Raw genomic sequence first — 17,530 nt, 5'->3', positions numbered from 1 at the left:
CGCAACTGGTGAAGAAAAGGTTTTGCGTGGACACAGTCTGCCACCTTCACTGCAGAGAATCAGTCTTTGGCATTTTCTGAATGATCGATGAAGGAAATATGTTGTATTTTCGATGGTGCTGTTTTTGTAGCCTTGTTGAGGGTCTATTCTAGTAATTTTGTCTTTCTACGAGTCCCAAAGCTAATCTTTGCTTCTGAAAATTGATTACTCTCCCAATGCAGCAGAAAATGACTCGGAATTTCATCAGATAACAGGGATTCATCATTTACTGCATGCATGCGGTGCGAATGCCTCTCGCTGACTCACCTCCCAGGTCACATCAGCACAGGTGTGTGACGGCACATTGATGGCTGGTGGACTGCATTGTCCTGGGGGGCCGGCGGCAGTGCTTATTTCCACACTTTCAGAGCGTGGTCCATACTGGGGAAAAAAAACGAAAGAAACGGCTGAGATTTAGGACTTTTTCAGCTGTCTCGATGGTAATGAATGGCCTGGGTTCGACCATGAGGAGGGAAATCTGTTATTTCTGTGGCAGGTAATCCCAAAGTGCTACACTGTGTTTGTTAGGCATCCATCTCCAGTGATGGCTGAATTAGCTTCTTAATATCCTTGCCAAAGCAGACAGCAGATGTCTTTATTGGCCTGATACATTGTAGAGGGTTTGTTATAAAACATGGCTTTCATGTAAAAAAGGAAAAACCACCGGAGTGAGGGGGACAAAATATACAGTAGCTGTATGAGAGGTGAAGTAATTTTTCTTATGCACTGTTTATGAAAGGGAATAAAAGCTGTAATGTCTAAAATACTAGCCTAGTTCCCTTCACTAAAATGTATACTATTTTTATTGTGGCACTTGGGAAGAAAACTTTAATTAAAGAAATTAAATCACTTGAATGGGCTGAGTATTTTGGATTAGTATACTGGATTCTTTTCCAAAAAAATAAAATAAAAATAAAAATAAAAACACAATCACAGCCAAAATTATTCCCCAAGGGAGATGAAACAATATGGATTTTGCATTATTTCAAAAGCAAAAATTCTACTTTTAGTAAATCTAACTTCATATTATCTATATGCTATTATAGTATTTATTCATATTTTTAAATGGCTTTTGTTTTTAGTAATTTTGTTACATGATTGTCAATTTTCTTATTTACTTTTTTTTAAATATATTTCCAATAATTTTAATTTAAGTAATTTTGTGCTTCAACAAACTTATTTTATTTCAGTTAGTTGCCAAGTACACAAGTTTTTAAGCTTAAGTTTTACATTTCACAAATTTTAACAGCTTTAGTTAAATGATAACACTGATCTGCCACTAGGTTTGTTGTAGTATGAACAGGAAAAAAGCTATAAAAAAATACATTATGATACATTAAGATGATGTAATACATAATACAATGATGTTTACAATGCAAACCATATGGTTTGAAATTCTATTAAAACCTTTTTTTTTTTTAATGAATCAGATTTCAAGTAGTTTGTTCAGTATTTCATTTATCAATGAGCCAGATCATTCATAAATAGCTGGATCATGCATGCAGGATGTCTCACCCCAGCACTGTTGGCTGCACGAACTTGGAACCTGTAGGTGGTGCCTGGGAGCAAATTACCCACAGTGCACTCTGTTTTGGATCCACAGTACACCTCCGTTGGCTCCGAACCCTCCTCCATTGCACACATTTCCAAGCTAAACTCCACATTTTCACTCTCTTCACCATACAAAGGACCATCTGGAGAAACAGAGACATTTAAAAGTCATTTAAATGTGGAAAGTCAAAGCATAATCCATCACTCCAGTCCAATATACATGATCACACCATTAATACGTTTCACATATCCTGAGTTTACAGCAGCAATTCTGGTTCCTATTCCCACCACGGAATAAAACATAAAATGTAATTTCGAATTTTTTTTTTTTTTACACAGTTATGAGATATAAACTTGCAATTGTAGTATACAGTTTAAGCTTGAAATTCTGAGAAGAAAAGTCAAGCTTCCATAGGGAGGTCAGTTGCCAAGAGGCCTTTTATGAATTAACATTAACTGTGTTCTGCAAAAATATAGTAAAAAAAATATAATTATTATTATATTGATTCAAAAATCTTTAATAATGAGGTGAGGTAGCAAGAGGATTATTATAATTTTATGAATTATTATTATGATTAATTACTAAAACTGTGCATTATAATAAGAAGAAGAATAATTAAACTATTATAATTAAATTATATTATTAATAAAAATGGCTCAATCATTTTTTAAAAGACTGACATGGGAGGTATGCTGTAAAGAAGCATTTTATTAATTATTATTAATAATTACTAAAAGCCTATATTGTAAAACATTAAAAACTTCTTTCAGTCTTGATGCGTTATATTTAGACTAGCAGTATATAGCTAATTTACAAGCTAATAACAATTATTCCTCTTCCTTTTCCTCAAGTAAATGACAGTTCATGATAATCAAATATGTTTACTTTGGAATAATTTGCACACCAAATGATAATCTTATGCCAAATATTTTGAGAAATATGGAATGTTCCATGCCTCCGTTTTGATCCAGAAACTCTGAGTCTAGTGTGAAACCACAATGCAATTCTGCTGCCGCAATAACGCACACGTGCCCCAGACACAGACTTTATGATGACCTCAGAAACATCCATCTGCCACCGACCTCTTAAAACCAAAACACATTCTCGGTTCCCTCTAAAACCCTGTGGCAACTGGTTACAGGAAGGAACCAATCAATTGCAGTGATGGAGAACATGCAGGGAAGCTCACCCCTGCTGACCATTTTAACCTTGATGAACATTTTATTTGATTGAACATTTTAAGCGTGGATGGCCGAAATCAGCACTGCTATTCCCCAGTTATTTATAGACCGTGTTCAGCCTCTTAAATGAGCCCACCTTCACTCAAAAACAGTGAGTCAGGAGTATAATCACTAACAAACAAGTGCATTTTATCTCTGGCTCCCTCAACCACACAAACACAGAGATGCATACACACACACACACCCATACACTAAATAGTGTGATGTAATGCATGAACAGCATAAAAAATTAGTTGCAAAACTTTCAGTTGGTCCAGGTGCATTCTGGGTAAACTGGACTTTAGACTTCAATAGAGTTCCATAACTATAAATCCTCTGAATACTTCACCTGTTGACCTGGCAGCAAACAGGATTAGTCTAAAAGCAGATGAGTGTCCTTCAGCTTGTTTTTATCTGCAATTTCACGTCTTTTCAAATTAATCGAGTGAATAGGGACACAAATAAGCGAAAAAAAGCTTATGTGCCACAAATGCACAGCTATTTTTAGATAAATTGTTTATGACCTCGAGACTCAAAAAGGGAAAAGAGAATAAAAGGACATCAAAATACAAAAACAGCCCACTCACCCCACTGCAAGGTCATCTCCTTGTGCTTGACATTACCCACAATACTTGGGGGTTGACAGCGGCCAGGGGGCGGGATATGAGTGCGAACCGTCAAGTCATCTGAGCACTGCACAACCAACAGTCAACATTCAATAAGTGCACTGAGACTTTATTACATGCATCAGCCTGGGAATCAGTAAATAAACTTGTAAAGGTTCTTATACCGGGCTTTGTCCGGCCACATTCACACAGCTGAGTCTCAGGGAGTAGCTTGTTCCTGGTTGTAGATCCTCACACAAATGTTTCCTCTCTGGTCCTCTATAGTGTGTCACCCACTGACTCTCTGAACACAGACAGAGATGAAATAAATATCTGTCTCACTGAATCGTTCAGGATCACAGCAGAGCCATATATCACAGAAAAATAAAAAGAAGAAAAAAAATAATTAAAAATAAAAATTTAATTTTGAAAACTCAATGCAAGGATGCATTAAATCAAAAGTGACAGTAAAAAATAAAAGCTCTTTTTTGACCTTTTATCATCGTTTCCACAAAATATTAAGCAGCACAATGGTTTTTATGAATGGCTTCTGAAGGATCATGTGACAGTAAAGACTGGAGTGATGATGCTGAAAATTCAGCTTTGCATCACAGGAATAAATTACATTTTGAAACATTTAAAATAGAAAATAGTTATTTTAATACTTTTTGACTGTTTTTGATTAAATAAATGCAGCCTTGCTGAGGATAAGAGACTGCTTTCAAAAACAAAATCCCAACAACAATGGCAGTGCACATGCTTTGATAAATGATGCATTATTTTTAATCATATTTTCCCCTTTAATTTGCATAATCATAAAGAAAATATTACAAAAGAAAATAGAAAAGTTTTAAATTTTTTTCAAACTACTCGTACATGATAATAATGTTTGTTTGTATGTGACCATACGAAAAATAATAAGCTTTTTTTACCCACTTACTTTTTGGGTTGAAATGTGTGACATGAACATCAAATAAAGGCAAACATTTGAGGTGTTGCATTTTCATGCTGTTAAAGTTGAATTAAATTATGAAATACCTTCTAAATTCCCTTCTGATATCTCCAGGACATACGTCAAGTCTCCAGATCCACCATCATCTTGTGGAGGTTCTGATTTAATTGTACAAAAAAACAAACAGTGAAGATTAGAGGATAAATAAGGCTAAACTTTTCAGAAAAAGCCGACCTAATGAATTTCCTACCCCAGGTCACGCAGAAGCTGTGATATGTGACAGCGTTTACTGCAGGATTCACAGGGGGTCCGGGTCTGTCGGGGGTCGTCTTACACACAAGCAAAGAGCTCGGTGCACTGCGCCACTCACCACTGCACGTGAACAGCTGGAGGAGCGACAGTTAAGACAGATGTTAGAAGACCACACAAGGTGAAGCATACTACCATACAACTCCTCCTGCACTATAGAGTATGCATAAAGTTCATTATATACACTACCGTTCAAAAGTTATGGGTCTTTGTTTTTAAAGAAATTAATAATTCATTCAGCAAAGACACATTGAATTTAACATATGTGACCGTAAAGAAATGTATACAGTTACAAAAGATTTATATTTCAAATAATTTCTGCACTGAAAACTTTCAACACTTTTTGCGAAGTAGACAACATGACTTTTGCGTCCCAATCACCTGGCAGAGGGTGACATTTAAATCCTCTCTGAAGTGTCTTTCTACCCTGATTATGCTAACGCAGTGTTCTCGGGCCCCCCCCACCCTCCCAGCAACGGCTGGATCTGAGAAACAGCTCCAGGTTAACAGAGAAACTGAAGTTCATTAGATTATCACCGATTGCCTTATTAGCAAAAAAGGAAATGTGCTTGGTGAACGTGCTTTTTTAGAGCATTAGTTAAACACTAGCTGGCTGGTTTGTTTGTGTATACAGCTGTGCATGAGAACAAAAGGAAGCAGCACCTATAAATCTAAATAATACAGAAATATAATAACTAAAAGCCTTGGCCTTTTTGGCTTAGGGTTGTCGTGCCATTATCATCACTCACCCTGAATTTGTACTGTGCGTTCCTTTTTAGGGTCTCCACCTTACGGTTCAGCTCCAAACCGCTGTACACCGTCTGAAAGTCCAGTCCCTGCCAGAAACACATCGTCCATTAGGTGTCAAGAAGTGAAGTATGGAAAAGTGATTCCCAGTTTAGCTTTAAAGGCGGTCTAAATCACTGTCTTGCACTTGAAAATACTGAAAGGTGGCTCGCAATCAGCTGTGAAAATCAAAAAGAATAACGTGCAATCGTTTGGACAAAAGCTAGTCGTGCCCTATACTCACACCGGAATTAGTTTTTGTTGAATCTTTTGAACTTTTTTGTTGGATGACATTACCAATGCCTCTTATTACTCAATACCTTCCCTTCAATCTGGCAAGTAACACTGTTTTTCATGAACCAACCAACTGCTGCTGGACAAAATTAATTTGCGACCTGTTTTTTTTTTCTCGATTAATATCCTGTTTCACTCAGAAATGTTCCCTACTACAAAGGCAAAATAAAAAGCAGATGTTTCATCAATTTAAATTGGCATAATGTTTTATGATTAATATTATATATCGCATAATTATAAAAACCTGCTTTGTAAAATATATTAAAATAAATATCAAATATAATAAAATAAAAAAATCACATATAACATATAAATAAATATAATTATGATTTGACAATAAAATGAGCATATTTCCTATCAGATTTGTGGTTTATTTTCAAATTTTGTGGTTTATTAATTTATTTTTCAATGGCAAGATTCTACAATTACTGTGTATAATCAAAAATAAACCACAAGATGAAAAATAGTGTGGATGAAATCTCTTCAAAATATTTGGATGGCAAATCAGCCTGAGGTATTAAACATGACCGGCATTAGTCATGGATCCAGAAGAGTTCATTTAATCTGACAACTGTGGGCAAGGGCAATTAACTAGAAACCAGTAAGGTAAAAATAAAATAAAATACAATTCCAGCTAAGAGACATGATGTCCAGTGTATAATGCTGAGAATATCTATTTTTTGTTGATGTTATTATGACATAAAAAGCCGTAATAACTACTGCACAGGGGATCAGGGGATTATGGGATGGGGGCAGTAGGGATGAGCTCAACACCTTGCTCTCATCCTGCATCTCCAGGGTGTAAGTGACGACCTCCTCAACACTGCAGCTGTTCGGGCGCGTCCACTCCAACATAACCCAGGAAGGACCTGCCTGTGCCAGCCGCGGAGGTAAGGACGTCTGCGGGAGACTTCCGGTGGTGTTGAAGACGACTTCTGTGCTGAATCCACTGTAGAAAAAAAAAAAAAACAAAAAAAAATTAATAATAATATATATATATATATATATATATATTCGTAGAGTAATAAATCCAAGCCTATATAGATTATACAACATATCTGTGTATCATCAAAGTGTGTGAGAAGCACAAAGTTATAAACTATTTGGACTCTCACACTCACGTTGAGTAGTAAGGAGAATTTTTTCATTTACTGCATCATTAAACGCTAGGACACCGCAGGGACCAATATCTATTAAACTGTGTACGTACAACTAAAAGCACAAAGGCTGCTGGGTTATATTTATAAACATAGATTTTTTTGCAGCAAATCATAAAACAATATTTCACCTACACCTCAGAAATTACCCTTGAAAATAAGTGCTATGTCAGTATCATACTAAAATGGTAGTATAAAATGGAATTACCATATAACTGAAATATTATTATATTCATTATCAATGGTATTTTGATGGCAAAAAAAATTTATAACAAAAACAAAATAAAATACAAATAGGTTACGCTTTTTTAGTTGACACTGTTACCGTGTAATAACACAAATAAGTACTGAGTAATATTATTAACTACAGATATTTGCCATAGGTTAAGGACAGGCTTTAGGGATGGTTGCTTGTAATTATGGAATTATCGGTTATAATTTTTTTAAGTGTGTTTTTGTAAAAGAGAAAAAAACAAACCTTGCGCCAATATCATTTAGTGCTGCCACTCGAAACGTGTACCCGACAGCAGGACACAACCCCATTACTTTGCAGTGTCGCTGGTGTCCAACATAATATTCACGGAAAATGCTGTTTTTCTTTCCCTGAAAAAGGAACGCGGATAAAACGATGCAGTCAGGATTGACAAATAGGATGATAAGAAAAAACATAAACATCTTAAAACATACAAAAAAAGGACATCGGCAGTCACACGCTGTGTCAGAACAGAACACTCTTTACATGAAAAGAACAAAACTGCTGCTGGAAGCTGTGCTAATCGTCACAACAACAGGACGCAGAATTTAATTAAGGTTAACTGCAGAGGTATTCTGAAAGGATTCTGTGGGGAAGAAGAACCACTGCCAGCATCTTCAGACACTTCTGGAGCTGCACCGCCACAGCTGAGGAGGTTTAATGAACTCTTAATGAGTCAGAAAAGCTTTGAGTAAAAAAAAAAAAAATAAAAATAAAAAAAAAAATTATATAGATATAAAGTATGGTGTAAAGCGGAACAGTGGGTTAAAGCCTCAGTCACCACAGTACCAACATCTCATGCCATGGGGACAGGAAAAAAAAAAAAAACCATCACAGCCATATATATACATACATATATATATATAAAAAATAAAATAAATTCGGAAAGGCAAATAATGAAGAGGAAATGAGAGCGCAAGAAAATGAAATTAATATTATGAATAGATGGCAGAAATAGGATATAACCAAATTAATTTACAGAGGTGATACATACCTCATCCCATTCTAGAACATAATTGGTGATTTTTGAGCCATTGTCCGCAGGGGGCTGAAAAAAAAATTATATACATATTATATAATTATATACATATACACATACATACATACACACACACACAATGTAGAGGATGTTAAATATGCTAAAATGTAACATTACAAATTTATTTAATGTCACTTTAATAAAAGCATTTATTTATTTTAAAAAAATCCCTCGGACATAAACCTTTTATATAAGAAATATATATATATATTTCTTATATAAAAGGTTTATGTCCGAGGGATTTGCTATATGCCCGATATACTTTGCTATATATATATATATATATATATATATATATATATATATATATATATATAGCAAAGTCAAGCAAAAAGAAAATATTTTTAACTTAAGTTAATAAATAAAAGTTTAAATACTGTGTGCATACTGACAAGAGGTACATACATAACAGTGATTTTACAACAGTAAAGGAGAATTTCTTTGCATGATGCAACACGGAATGTTCAATAAATAGTTGCATTACTTATTAATAAATCACCATAAACTATTCCACCATTACGTAATATAGTTGAACCCTAAAAACCTACAATTTGTAGAAACTTTGCACAATAGTACAGAATTCAATGCAATTCAGTCGTGCATACCTTCCACTGTAATGTGAGGGAGCTCTTGGTGCGATGGGACAGTCTGGGTGGTAGAGGGGTATCAGGAGGGGCACCGTGGGTAGTGAAGGCCCTCGCATCCGAACTGGGACCTTTCACAGAGTTACACACTGTGCTTACTCTGTAAAACACACACATGGTGAGAATTACCAATGAGGTCAAGAGTAATTCAGAAAATATACAGAATATCTGCTATTGCCATTTGAAATGATTCATTTAGTGCACAAGACGGCAAGTATTTCTTATCGCCAGCTTAGGCATTTGTTTCAGTCCGGTACATACCAGTTAAGGGTTTAAATACCCAACCGTAATCATTTGTGAGTCGCTTTGTTTAAAAGTGTGTACGAAATGAATAAATGCAAATGTGAAGCACTACTCTTACCTGACATGATAGTCTGTGGCTGGTCTCAGGTCAGTGAGGGTGTACTGGAGCTCCTCACCACTGAAACAGAGACAGACGAAGAATGAAAGTCTGTTTGTGGGAACAGATGGATGAAGCATTCTTTAAAACCTCCTTCAGCTTTTCAATCATTTCATAACAGCCTATACGCTTTGCTTCAGAAACCAAAAAAAAGGCAAAGCTGCAGACGAACATGAGTATTATTTACTAACAGCATGGTGAAGAATGATATGTAACTATACTAATGACTGAAAACAAAGAGTTTTAGTGACTCAGAACAGATTAATGAATACAATTATTCGTGAAGACAGAAGCCCTTACCTATACACAACCTTGTATTTCCCATCTCGGCCGTTGTCCTTGAGCTGGAGCTCGTAACTACAGGAAGGGACCCGTCCAGATGATCCCAAAACAGAAACAGACGTCCATGACACAAGCGCGGAGCGGGACTGCACCTTAGACACCTGAAGGGTTCAAATAATACACACAATAATACACACTGCTTGAAATTTCACCTCAAAATCTACCAGTAAATAAAGTTAAGAAAACAAAATATATATTTTAAATTATTATTCTACGTAAAATCATATTTTAAATAATTATTATTTTAAATATATAGATTTATTTTTGCAACATAATGTTTTACATTTTTGCGGGTTTCTTTAGATTTCCATTATGGCAATACAATAATTAAAAAAATATATATATTGCGGAGTTTCTTTTCCATTTATTTTTTATTCTACATGCAAAAAAAAGCCTGTACAACAAGATTGAAAGTCAGAAACCATTTTCAGAGAAAAGCCTGGTAGAAGATTAAAAGCCCAAAATAAAGTGAAACGACTGAAAGGCCCATCAGAATTGTAATTTCAACTTATTTATGATGCTTGGTATATCAATAAATCTAGGCAGCTGTAAATAGTACTTCGTTTGGGTGTCAAGACTACGGCAGACTCGTGTTGAGTGAATGAAGCACCAGTCAGAGCACCCTGCAGCTCGAAGTTGCATATTAATATCATATTAATATCATAGAACATGCATTCCCACTAACAGAAAGAGTGGAAGATTATGAAACCATAGTAGAGATGAGAAAAACATATTGATGTGACCAATCAATGGATCACTGAACCACTGCGTCATTCATTAACAGCTGCTGCCCCCTTGTGAACAGAAATAGAACTGCTTTTATTTTATTTTCTGAACTGTGTGAAGGAAAGGAGATTTGTGAGAGGACATGATTTAAAATCCCTCACCTGCGGCTTGTCCAGTCCTGATGGCACAGCCTGAACTCGTCTCGTGTTCACATCGAGATCTGCACAGAAAACAGATTAAATGTAGCCATCCGTCTCCTATCAGTCATAAATCAGAGAGAGTGCATGTCTGTAACATCCTCATGCTTATAAATACAAAGAACATAAATTCAGTATCACTAGACAGAGACCGAGATCTGAGGCAATAGAGACATCTTGATGGATGGGGCTGTCCGATCGGGCCTGAGCCGGGTCGGAAAGTGTCTTTCGGGGAGTGAGGTTCATATTTCTGGCTCTTATGGAGCCCAAGGGGTCCCTGCTATGAGTCATCACTGCGATGAAGTCATGGCAACATGACCCTTCACTGACCTCCATGGTTTTCCCCCAACAAGATGTTGTTGAGATTGAGACATGGGGATGTTTTCAGTGGATTCTTTATTTTAATAGAGGAAGGGGGGAAAAGAGTTGAAAAATTACAGATTCCACTCCATGTATGGATTAAAATCAGGACACATTAAATTAAAAAGTGACAGGAAAGACATATATACTGTCACAAAAGGTTTATATTTCAAATAAATGCTGCATTTTGAACTTTATATTCATCAAGAAATCCTGAAAAAAAAAATTGTGATTGACTTCACACACACAAAAATATAATAATAATAATAATAATAATAAATTCTAAAATCAGTACAACTGTTTTCAACATTGCTAATAATCAGTGTTGTTTCATAAGCTTTTTTTTAGAAGCATATTAGAATCATTTCTGAAGGATCATGTGACACAGAAAACTGGAGTAATGGCTGCTAAAATTCAGCTCTGTCATCACAGGATTAAATTACATTTAAACTGTAATAATATTTCACAATATTACAGTTTTTACTGTACTTTTTTAATCAAATAAATGTAGCCTTGGTGAGCATAAGAGACTTCTTTCAAAAACATAATTGTAGTGTAACTAACCAACTTTTCAAAAGAATAGCTTAATTGTACTTTAACTAGTTTAAAATTATGAGTAACTTGACAAGCCACAGCAAAGTCCTGAACACCGCTGGAGACTGAAGAAGATCAAATCTAAACGTCTGACATCATCGTTTCACCCAGATCTAAGCATCTTCAGACATTCTCCACAGGAACAGCTCGTCTTCTCGTCTCTTGATTTAATTTGCCGGGCCTTTTCCCTGTGCATTCTAACACGGACCAGCCTCGTGCTGTCACTTCAGACAGGAAGAGATCTGAGTCTCATTATGCACTGTGGTTTCGCCACAGACAGATTACAGACACACACTCTCTCTCAGACACAGAGGCATGGGAACCAGAGGTCCACAAGAACAAAGACCAGGGTAAGATAAGCCACTAAAGAACAAAGAGGAAAACAGTGAGACAGAGCGAGCCGTTTTCAAAGGAATGATGAAAGAAAAGGAAACGATGATACAGAGAATCTACTGCATTTCATGCAACATGTGTTCCACATTCATCCACCATCTGATCCCAGAACAGCTTCCTCGCTTATAAGAATACTTGGCTATATGGAATTCTTCAAGCTTACTGTAAATTATATACTTCTAATAAATACTGCATATCACTGCTTATCATCCCGGAAATAAATTGTTATTTTTATTAATTACTATTAAGTTATGACCTTTCAGTTGGATTAAATAAGCCAAGAAAGAAAGAAGAAGAAAAATCATAGCTTTTTTGAGAAATAATAACAAGATGCTAAAGTTGACAGCATTGCATTGTGGGACACAGCATTTAGAAAACGAAGTAGACCATTATGAGGATGTTGTGTGTATACAGAAACTATGCATATGGTAAAATTATTCTAATATTCTGATTTGGTGCTGAAGTAACATTCTTATTATTATCAATGTTGGGACTTCAGTTGTGGATTCTTAATATTTTTGAGGATACCGTGATACGATTTTCAGGGTTCATTAATGAATCACTGCTGAGTTCAAAAGAACAGCATTTATTAGAAATGGAAATCTTACTGTCCTGTACTTCACAAACTATATTCTTCAACAGTAATAATAGTTCTGTTAGTATGCTATCCACAGCCTATTTCATTCAAGGACTGACTGCATTGCACCAGCAGGGGACACTCTTCTACATTCACACTTACTTCCTGCACTAGCTGCTCTTTATCCAGTGTGTATGTGTGTCACACCAAGAGTAAGTGCTGACACTGACATAAAAGCTCAAAAACAAAGGCTCAGAGGTAAGGACCCATAAAGCTTCATGGAAACGAGGCTTTAAAGTGAACAGATGTGGACAAGATTGACTGATCTTGTCAGAGTCAGCAGCTCGGTCTGTTTTGATTTGAATCCAGCTGACACTGGAAATATCCTTTGTTTTTGCTCTCAGCTGTTGCAACTTGTACAAAAACACTACAGAGGCGTAAGAACAAAATCAGCAAGATGTCTCTTAAATGAGATGCGTTGTAAACTGGCCTTTTGTCTTACCCTGTGGCTCGGTGTCTGAGTGTTTGGGGCTTCCTCTGGCTCTTCGATCTGGCCTCTTGCTGCCGGGGCTTCCTCCTCCTCCTCCTCCAGGGCTGCTGTGGCTCTTGCTGTAGCCGCTAGCTGTGGTGGTGCAGGTCGTGGTGTTCTTGTAGCTGCTGGACAGCGAGCTGGTCACCTGACTTAGACCCGTACGCTCCACCGGCTGTTTGAGCTTCTTGGGTGGAGGTTTACAGTACTCCTCATGACCCATGAAAGAGGAGACGTTATACAGCGGGATGATCTCTGAGATAAGGCAAAGATCATAATTACACTACAGAAGGAAGAAAGTAAATGCATTGTATACACCGGACCACCAAAAAGGTCAAAATCAACTTACATTTATATAAAATAAAAAATAAAAAATAATAACATTTTACAGTCTATTCATTCAATTTATATTGTAGTCTACAAGTTATTTTGTTCAGCACTGTATACATAACCACAAAAAGTGTGTGTGTGTGTGTGTATTTTGTATAATATTCTACAAAAGTATTGTAAGTACATGATCACAAAAAAATTATTATGGTTTCATTCAAATTTTATTTTAGCATGTTTAATTTACACACACACACACACACTTATAATCTTATTCTATTACCTATTTAGTATAACATTTACAGTAGTCTACAAATAGGATTCTTATCATTAAAGAATAAGAAAAATAGTTTCTTAAAGTTAAAACCACAAGAAACATTAAGTCAAGCATGTCTCAACTTTTTCTCTCGTAATGCATGTTCGAGTTGGTTGTGTTTTCATAGCTTTGTATGGTATTTTGCTTGTCCAGAACAGTGTTATGATTCAGTATAAAGAGCTGGTTGCCCATCCTCACTGAAGTATGTGTTTAAATAAGTGAGTAAGACCTTTAGTCTACTGTGGACTATGACGCTCACCTTCTGGGTAGATGGGTGGCAGTCGATGCTGATAGAACTGGTGCGGGGGCATGTCACCGGGGCTGACCGGGGGGTAGTATGACGTATGTGAGGTTGGAATAAAGTGTGGGTGCGTCAGATACGGATGGTGAATGTGGTGGCTCGGGGACAGAGCCGGAGAGTAACTCGGAGGGTAACATTCAGAATGAGGTGTGACCACAACCCTCCTCACGCCGGTGTTGTCCTCAAGAACCTGAAAATACAAACATCCACAGACGTCAAGCCAAACAATACAGTCCCTCTGATGTCACATCTGACAAATAGCACAGCCTGTGTCCGGATCTTACGTGCCAGCAGTTACAACTCGACCACAAACATTCAGTGCCACTTTAAACAAAGGGCAGGAATGCAAAAGTAAACAAGGCTATCTAATGGAATGACTATGAAGTACATTCCACTGAAATAATTCATGCATGGAAGATGGTTACAGGAATAACAGATCCGCTGGTACAGATCACATGGGAGAAATCAACTCACTGACTTCAACTTCTAACCCATGTTGACCCAAGGATCACCCAGAGTTAGAAGTTGAGGTGAGGTTAGTGACGACAACAGAAAACCATTCGTTACCAAAAATGCTTTTACTAGAGGAAAGAACTATTTGGATCTGCAGGGAAATCAGTATGTTCTTGGGAAGATCATGTTTTCTAGTTCGTAGTTAATGTAATGTGTGTTTGAAGATGCAGTGATTAGTGTCGTTTTCTGGCAAACTTGACAGCAAATCCTCATCAAACGCATGTGAATTTTTTGAAAAAGTGTTTAATCAACATTTATAATTACAAAATTATATCCGACACCAATTAGCTTTCCCACCTTAAACCAGAGGGAAACCATTGTCTGGAGTATGTCAAATGTATGTTTGTTTGCGTAATTCTGGCATGTGCGAAGACAGATTATAGCCCCTTTCACACTGCACGTCGGACCCTGCATATTGCCGGAACATTGTTGGGTCGCCTTCTGTGAGAAAGCAACCACGTCCCGAGATCGATTCCCACATTGAACCCGGGTCGGGGACCTAGTTACATTGCCGGATTCAACCCAGGACGAGGGCTGTGTGAACAAAAGCAAGATCAAATTCCGTGTCGAAGTGATGAAACGCGTTCTCGCGACTCTTTTACCTGCTGTTTTGAAGGAAGATCAACGTTCGCGACGGAAAAATATTTGCAAACTGTAATGAAGCAGAGATCAGTTAGTTCCTCACTTTCCGCGCTGACGCAGAGATCGTTCGCTTGCTTGAGTGAAAGTATAACATGCCTAACGTTGTCGACTCGTACAGTACACATCACGCGCTGATTTCACTTGTCATTACGGGACCTTTACGGGTTGTGTGTGAAAGCACGCACATATCCCGGGTCATCACTGGCAGTGTGAAAGTGCAAAATCTAGCGACCCGGGAACAATTGCCGGAACACTTTACCCCTGTATTTGCCGGAATGGCAGTTTGAAAGGGGCTTATGTCAAATTGTCAGTTGTGCTCATGAATCCATCATAAATAGAACACCACAGTGATTTCAGGAGACTGTACATTTAGATTTAGAGTTAACATGTAAAAACAAACAAACAATAATTTAGCTATTTATGAGGACACATGGTTGTGCAATAAAATGACATTTCCCATTATTTTCTAAAACAACAGAGCTACCACTACATACATATTTTAAAAGAGACCAAGAAACCGGCATCCCACCAAACATTGGTTGGTCCTGCCCTTCAAATTTGGATGGAATGCACTAATTAATTATTTTTACATGAGTGATCTTTGCACCATTATAACCCCCCCCACACCCCCACCGATTTATTACACCCACAACTCAAACCCTTTAGCCTGTCCTCTACGCAAGAGTTTTTTGACCTTTCTATTGAAATGTCACAGCCGCCGACCTTTAGCAAACTCTTGCCTAACACTGTTTAATAAGGATGAGCAACTTAGAATTTTGTGTATGTTCATCTGTTGTTTGTTTGGTTACTGCATTCTAGAATCAAACTTTGTAAACATGTTTACAAGAAAGGGATATTCGCCTATGAGGGGTGAAAGCACATCCTCATTGTGCGACGCTGATCCATTCCTGTTGGTTACCTGGGAGATGTAGCCAGGAGGAACATGGATTGGTGGAATGGAGCCGTTTGGTGACATCATGGGAACTTCAGCGGGCCCTGAGGCAGAAAAAAGAAAAGAGAAGAAAGCTGTCAATCAAACACTAACACAATGCTGACTCCGCCCCCTCATTCCAACACGTAATGCAAGGCAAAGAAGCAAAGAAAATTCCAGGGGCTACGAGAAAATAATAGAAAAACAGGAATGCATTGGTAATAAGACGCATATGCTTAAGAGATGGAATAACACAAGCTACTCATTGTATTCTATTCATATACTATATAGCAAAATTGTTCATAATCACATATTGTATTTATATTCTAGCCCATCAACATAGCTTTTTGTAACATTTAAACACTCATTTGAAACAATGTGTATTGTTAGAAAAACTACATAATGACTTGATTCTGACCCACCATCACCAGGGCTATATTTTGTACTGTGACACCGGGTTAAACAAACAGTTTAAGGCGAAATAGAGCTGTCAGGTCCAACTGGTGCGCCACAGGAAGAAAGGGCCAACGCCAGCACACAAACCCTCTCTGTTGTGGCTCTCATGAGACCTTGCTGAATGAAACCCCTCCACCCATCACACCCAATGTTTGTTGTCAGAATATAAAGCCCAGAGATGCAACTCAAACAAGCACCTGAGGGCCACCAGCTGTTTTAGACATCAGCGTCTCCTCCAGACTCAGAAACCGTGGTGTGACAGCCTCCGGTGAGGTAAATCACCAGATCACCCTGATGCATTTTACAGTTTCACCTCACTTTCTCCCCCATCAGTTACTACCAGGGTCAGTATCTCCAGCTAACCCTTTCTGGGTTTGAATAAGACCCTGTTTGTGCTTGTATTGAATGGGCTTCACAAGAGTTTCTTCAGAGGTGGGGAAGAGGGAGGGGTGTGTGTATACAGCGATGTGTGTGGGTTGTTTCACCGTGAGTGTATGCACACGGCAGCTTAAAATAACTTTTTCACAGGGCGATGTCTACAGAGCACAACAAAATCCATTGAGATTGTCCCGCGTGTGTTTGGAAAAGGTCTCTCACAGGTATGCGGCTGCAGGCCCCGCCCCCTCTCGCTCCTGTGAAAGGGGAGGAGCTGGGTTTAAGGTTTGGGAGGGTGTGTGTGTGTGTGAGGGCTTTGGCATGACTGAGTGACAGGATTGTATCACAGGCTCTTAATATGAAGGGCCCTTTCATCCTTGACCCAGAGAGAGAGAGAGAGAGAGAGAGAGAGAGAGAGAGTTTGAGAGAAAAGGCTAGAAAAAAGAGAGAGAGAACTCATCACATGAATTCCTCTACCTCAACCGAAGGAGTCGAAGGGATGGACGGCGTGAAGGCTAATGAAAAGAAAAACAGGTAAAAAATAAAAAAAGCGAAAGAGAGAGATAGAGACAGAATAGAAAAAAAGTGAACTAGATTTTTACACCTGATATTAAAAATACACAAAAATGCAATGAAATGAATAATAAGGTTAGTGATTAAATAATTGACTAAAAATATAAATAAAACTATAAAATATTTGT

General features: G+C 37.5%; 1 protein-coding gene across 1 annotated transcript in view; it reads right to left on the bottom strand.

Annotated features, from left to right (window-relative positions):
* The window catches only part of LOC127946395 (fibronectin type III domain-containing protein 3B-like), a 53,490-nt gene that overhangs the window by 10,990 nt on the left and 24,970 nt on the right, over positions 1-17,530 (bottom strand). The window contains exons 4-20 of the mRNA XM_052542944.1: positions 15,987-16,063; positions 13,871-14,102; positions 12,942-13,223; positions 10,480-10,538; positions 9,551-9,693; positions 9,212-9,271; positions 8,812-8,950; positions 8,162-8,215; positions 7,393-7,517; positions 6,532-6,706; positions 5,427-5,513; positions 4,619-4,754; positions 4,455-4,526; positions 3,602-3,720; positions 3,399-3,504; positions 1,555-1,733; positions 307-420 (exon numbers count right to left, since the gene is read on the bottom strand). Coding sequence (XP_052398904.1) covers positions 307-420; positions 1,555-1,733; positions 3,399-3,504; positions 3,602-3,720; positions 4,455-4,526; positions 4,619-4,754; positions 5,427-5,513; positions 6,532-6,706; positions 7,393-7,517; positions 8,162-8,215; positions 8,812-8,950; positions 9,212-9,271; positions 9,551-9,693; positions 10,480-10,538; positions 12,942-13,223; positions 13,871-14,102; positions 15,987-16,063 — 2,159 coding nt within the window. The remainder of the gene's footprint in view (positions 1-306; positions 421-1,554; positions 1,734-3,398; positions 3,505-3,601; positions 3,721-4,454; positions 4,527-4,618; positions 4,755-5,426; positions 5,514-6,531; positions 6,707-7,392; positions 7,518-8,161; positions 8,216-8,811; positions 8,951-9,211; positions 9,272-9,550; positions 9,694-10,479; positions 10,539-12,941; positions 13,224-13,870; positions 14,103-15,986; positions 16,064-17,530) is intronic.

Source organism: Carassius gibelio, chromosome A24 (assembly GCF_023724105.1).
Source record: "Carassius gibelio isolate Cgi1373 ecotype wild population from Czech Republic chromosome A24, carGib1.2-hapl.c, whole genome shotgun sequence".
Lineage (NCBI taxonomy): Eukaryota > Metazoa > Chordata > Actinopteri > Cypriniformes > Cyprinidae > Carassius > Carassius gibelio.
This window is presented reverse-complemented; position numbering and strand designations above follow the sequence as displayed.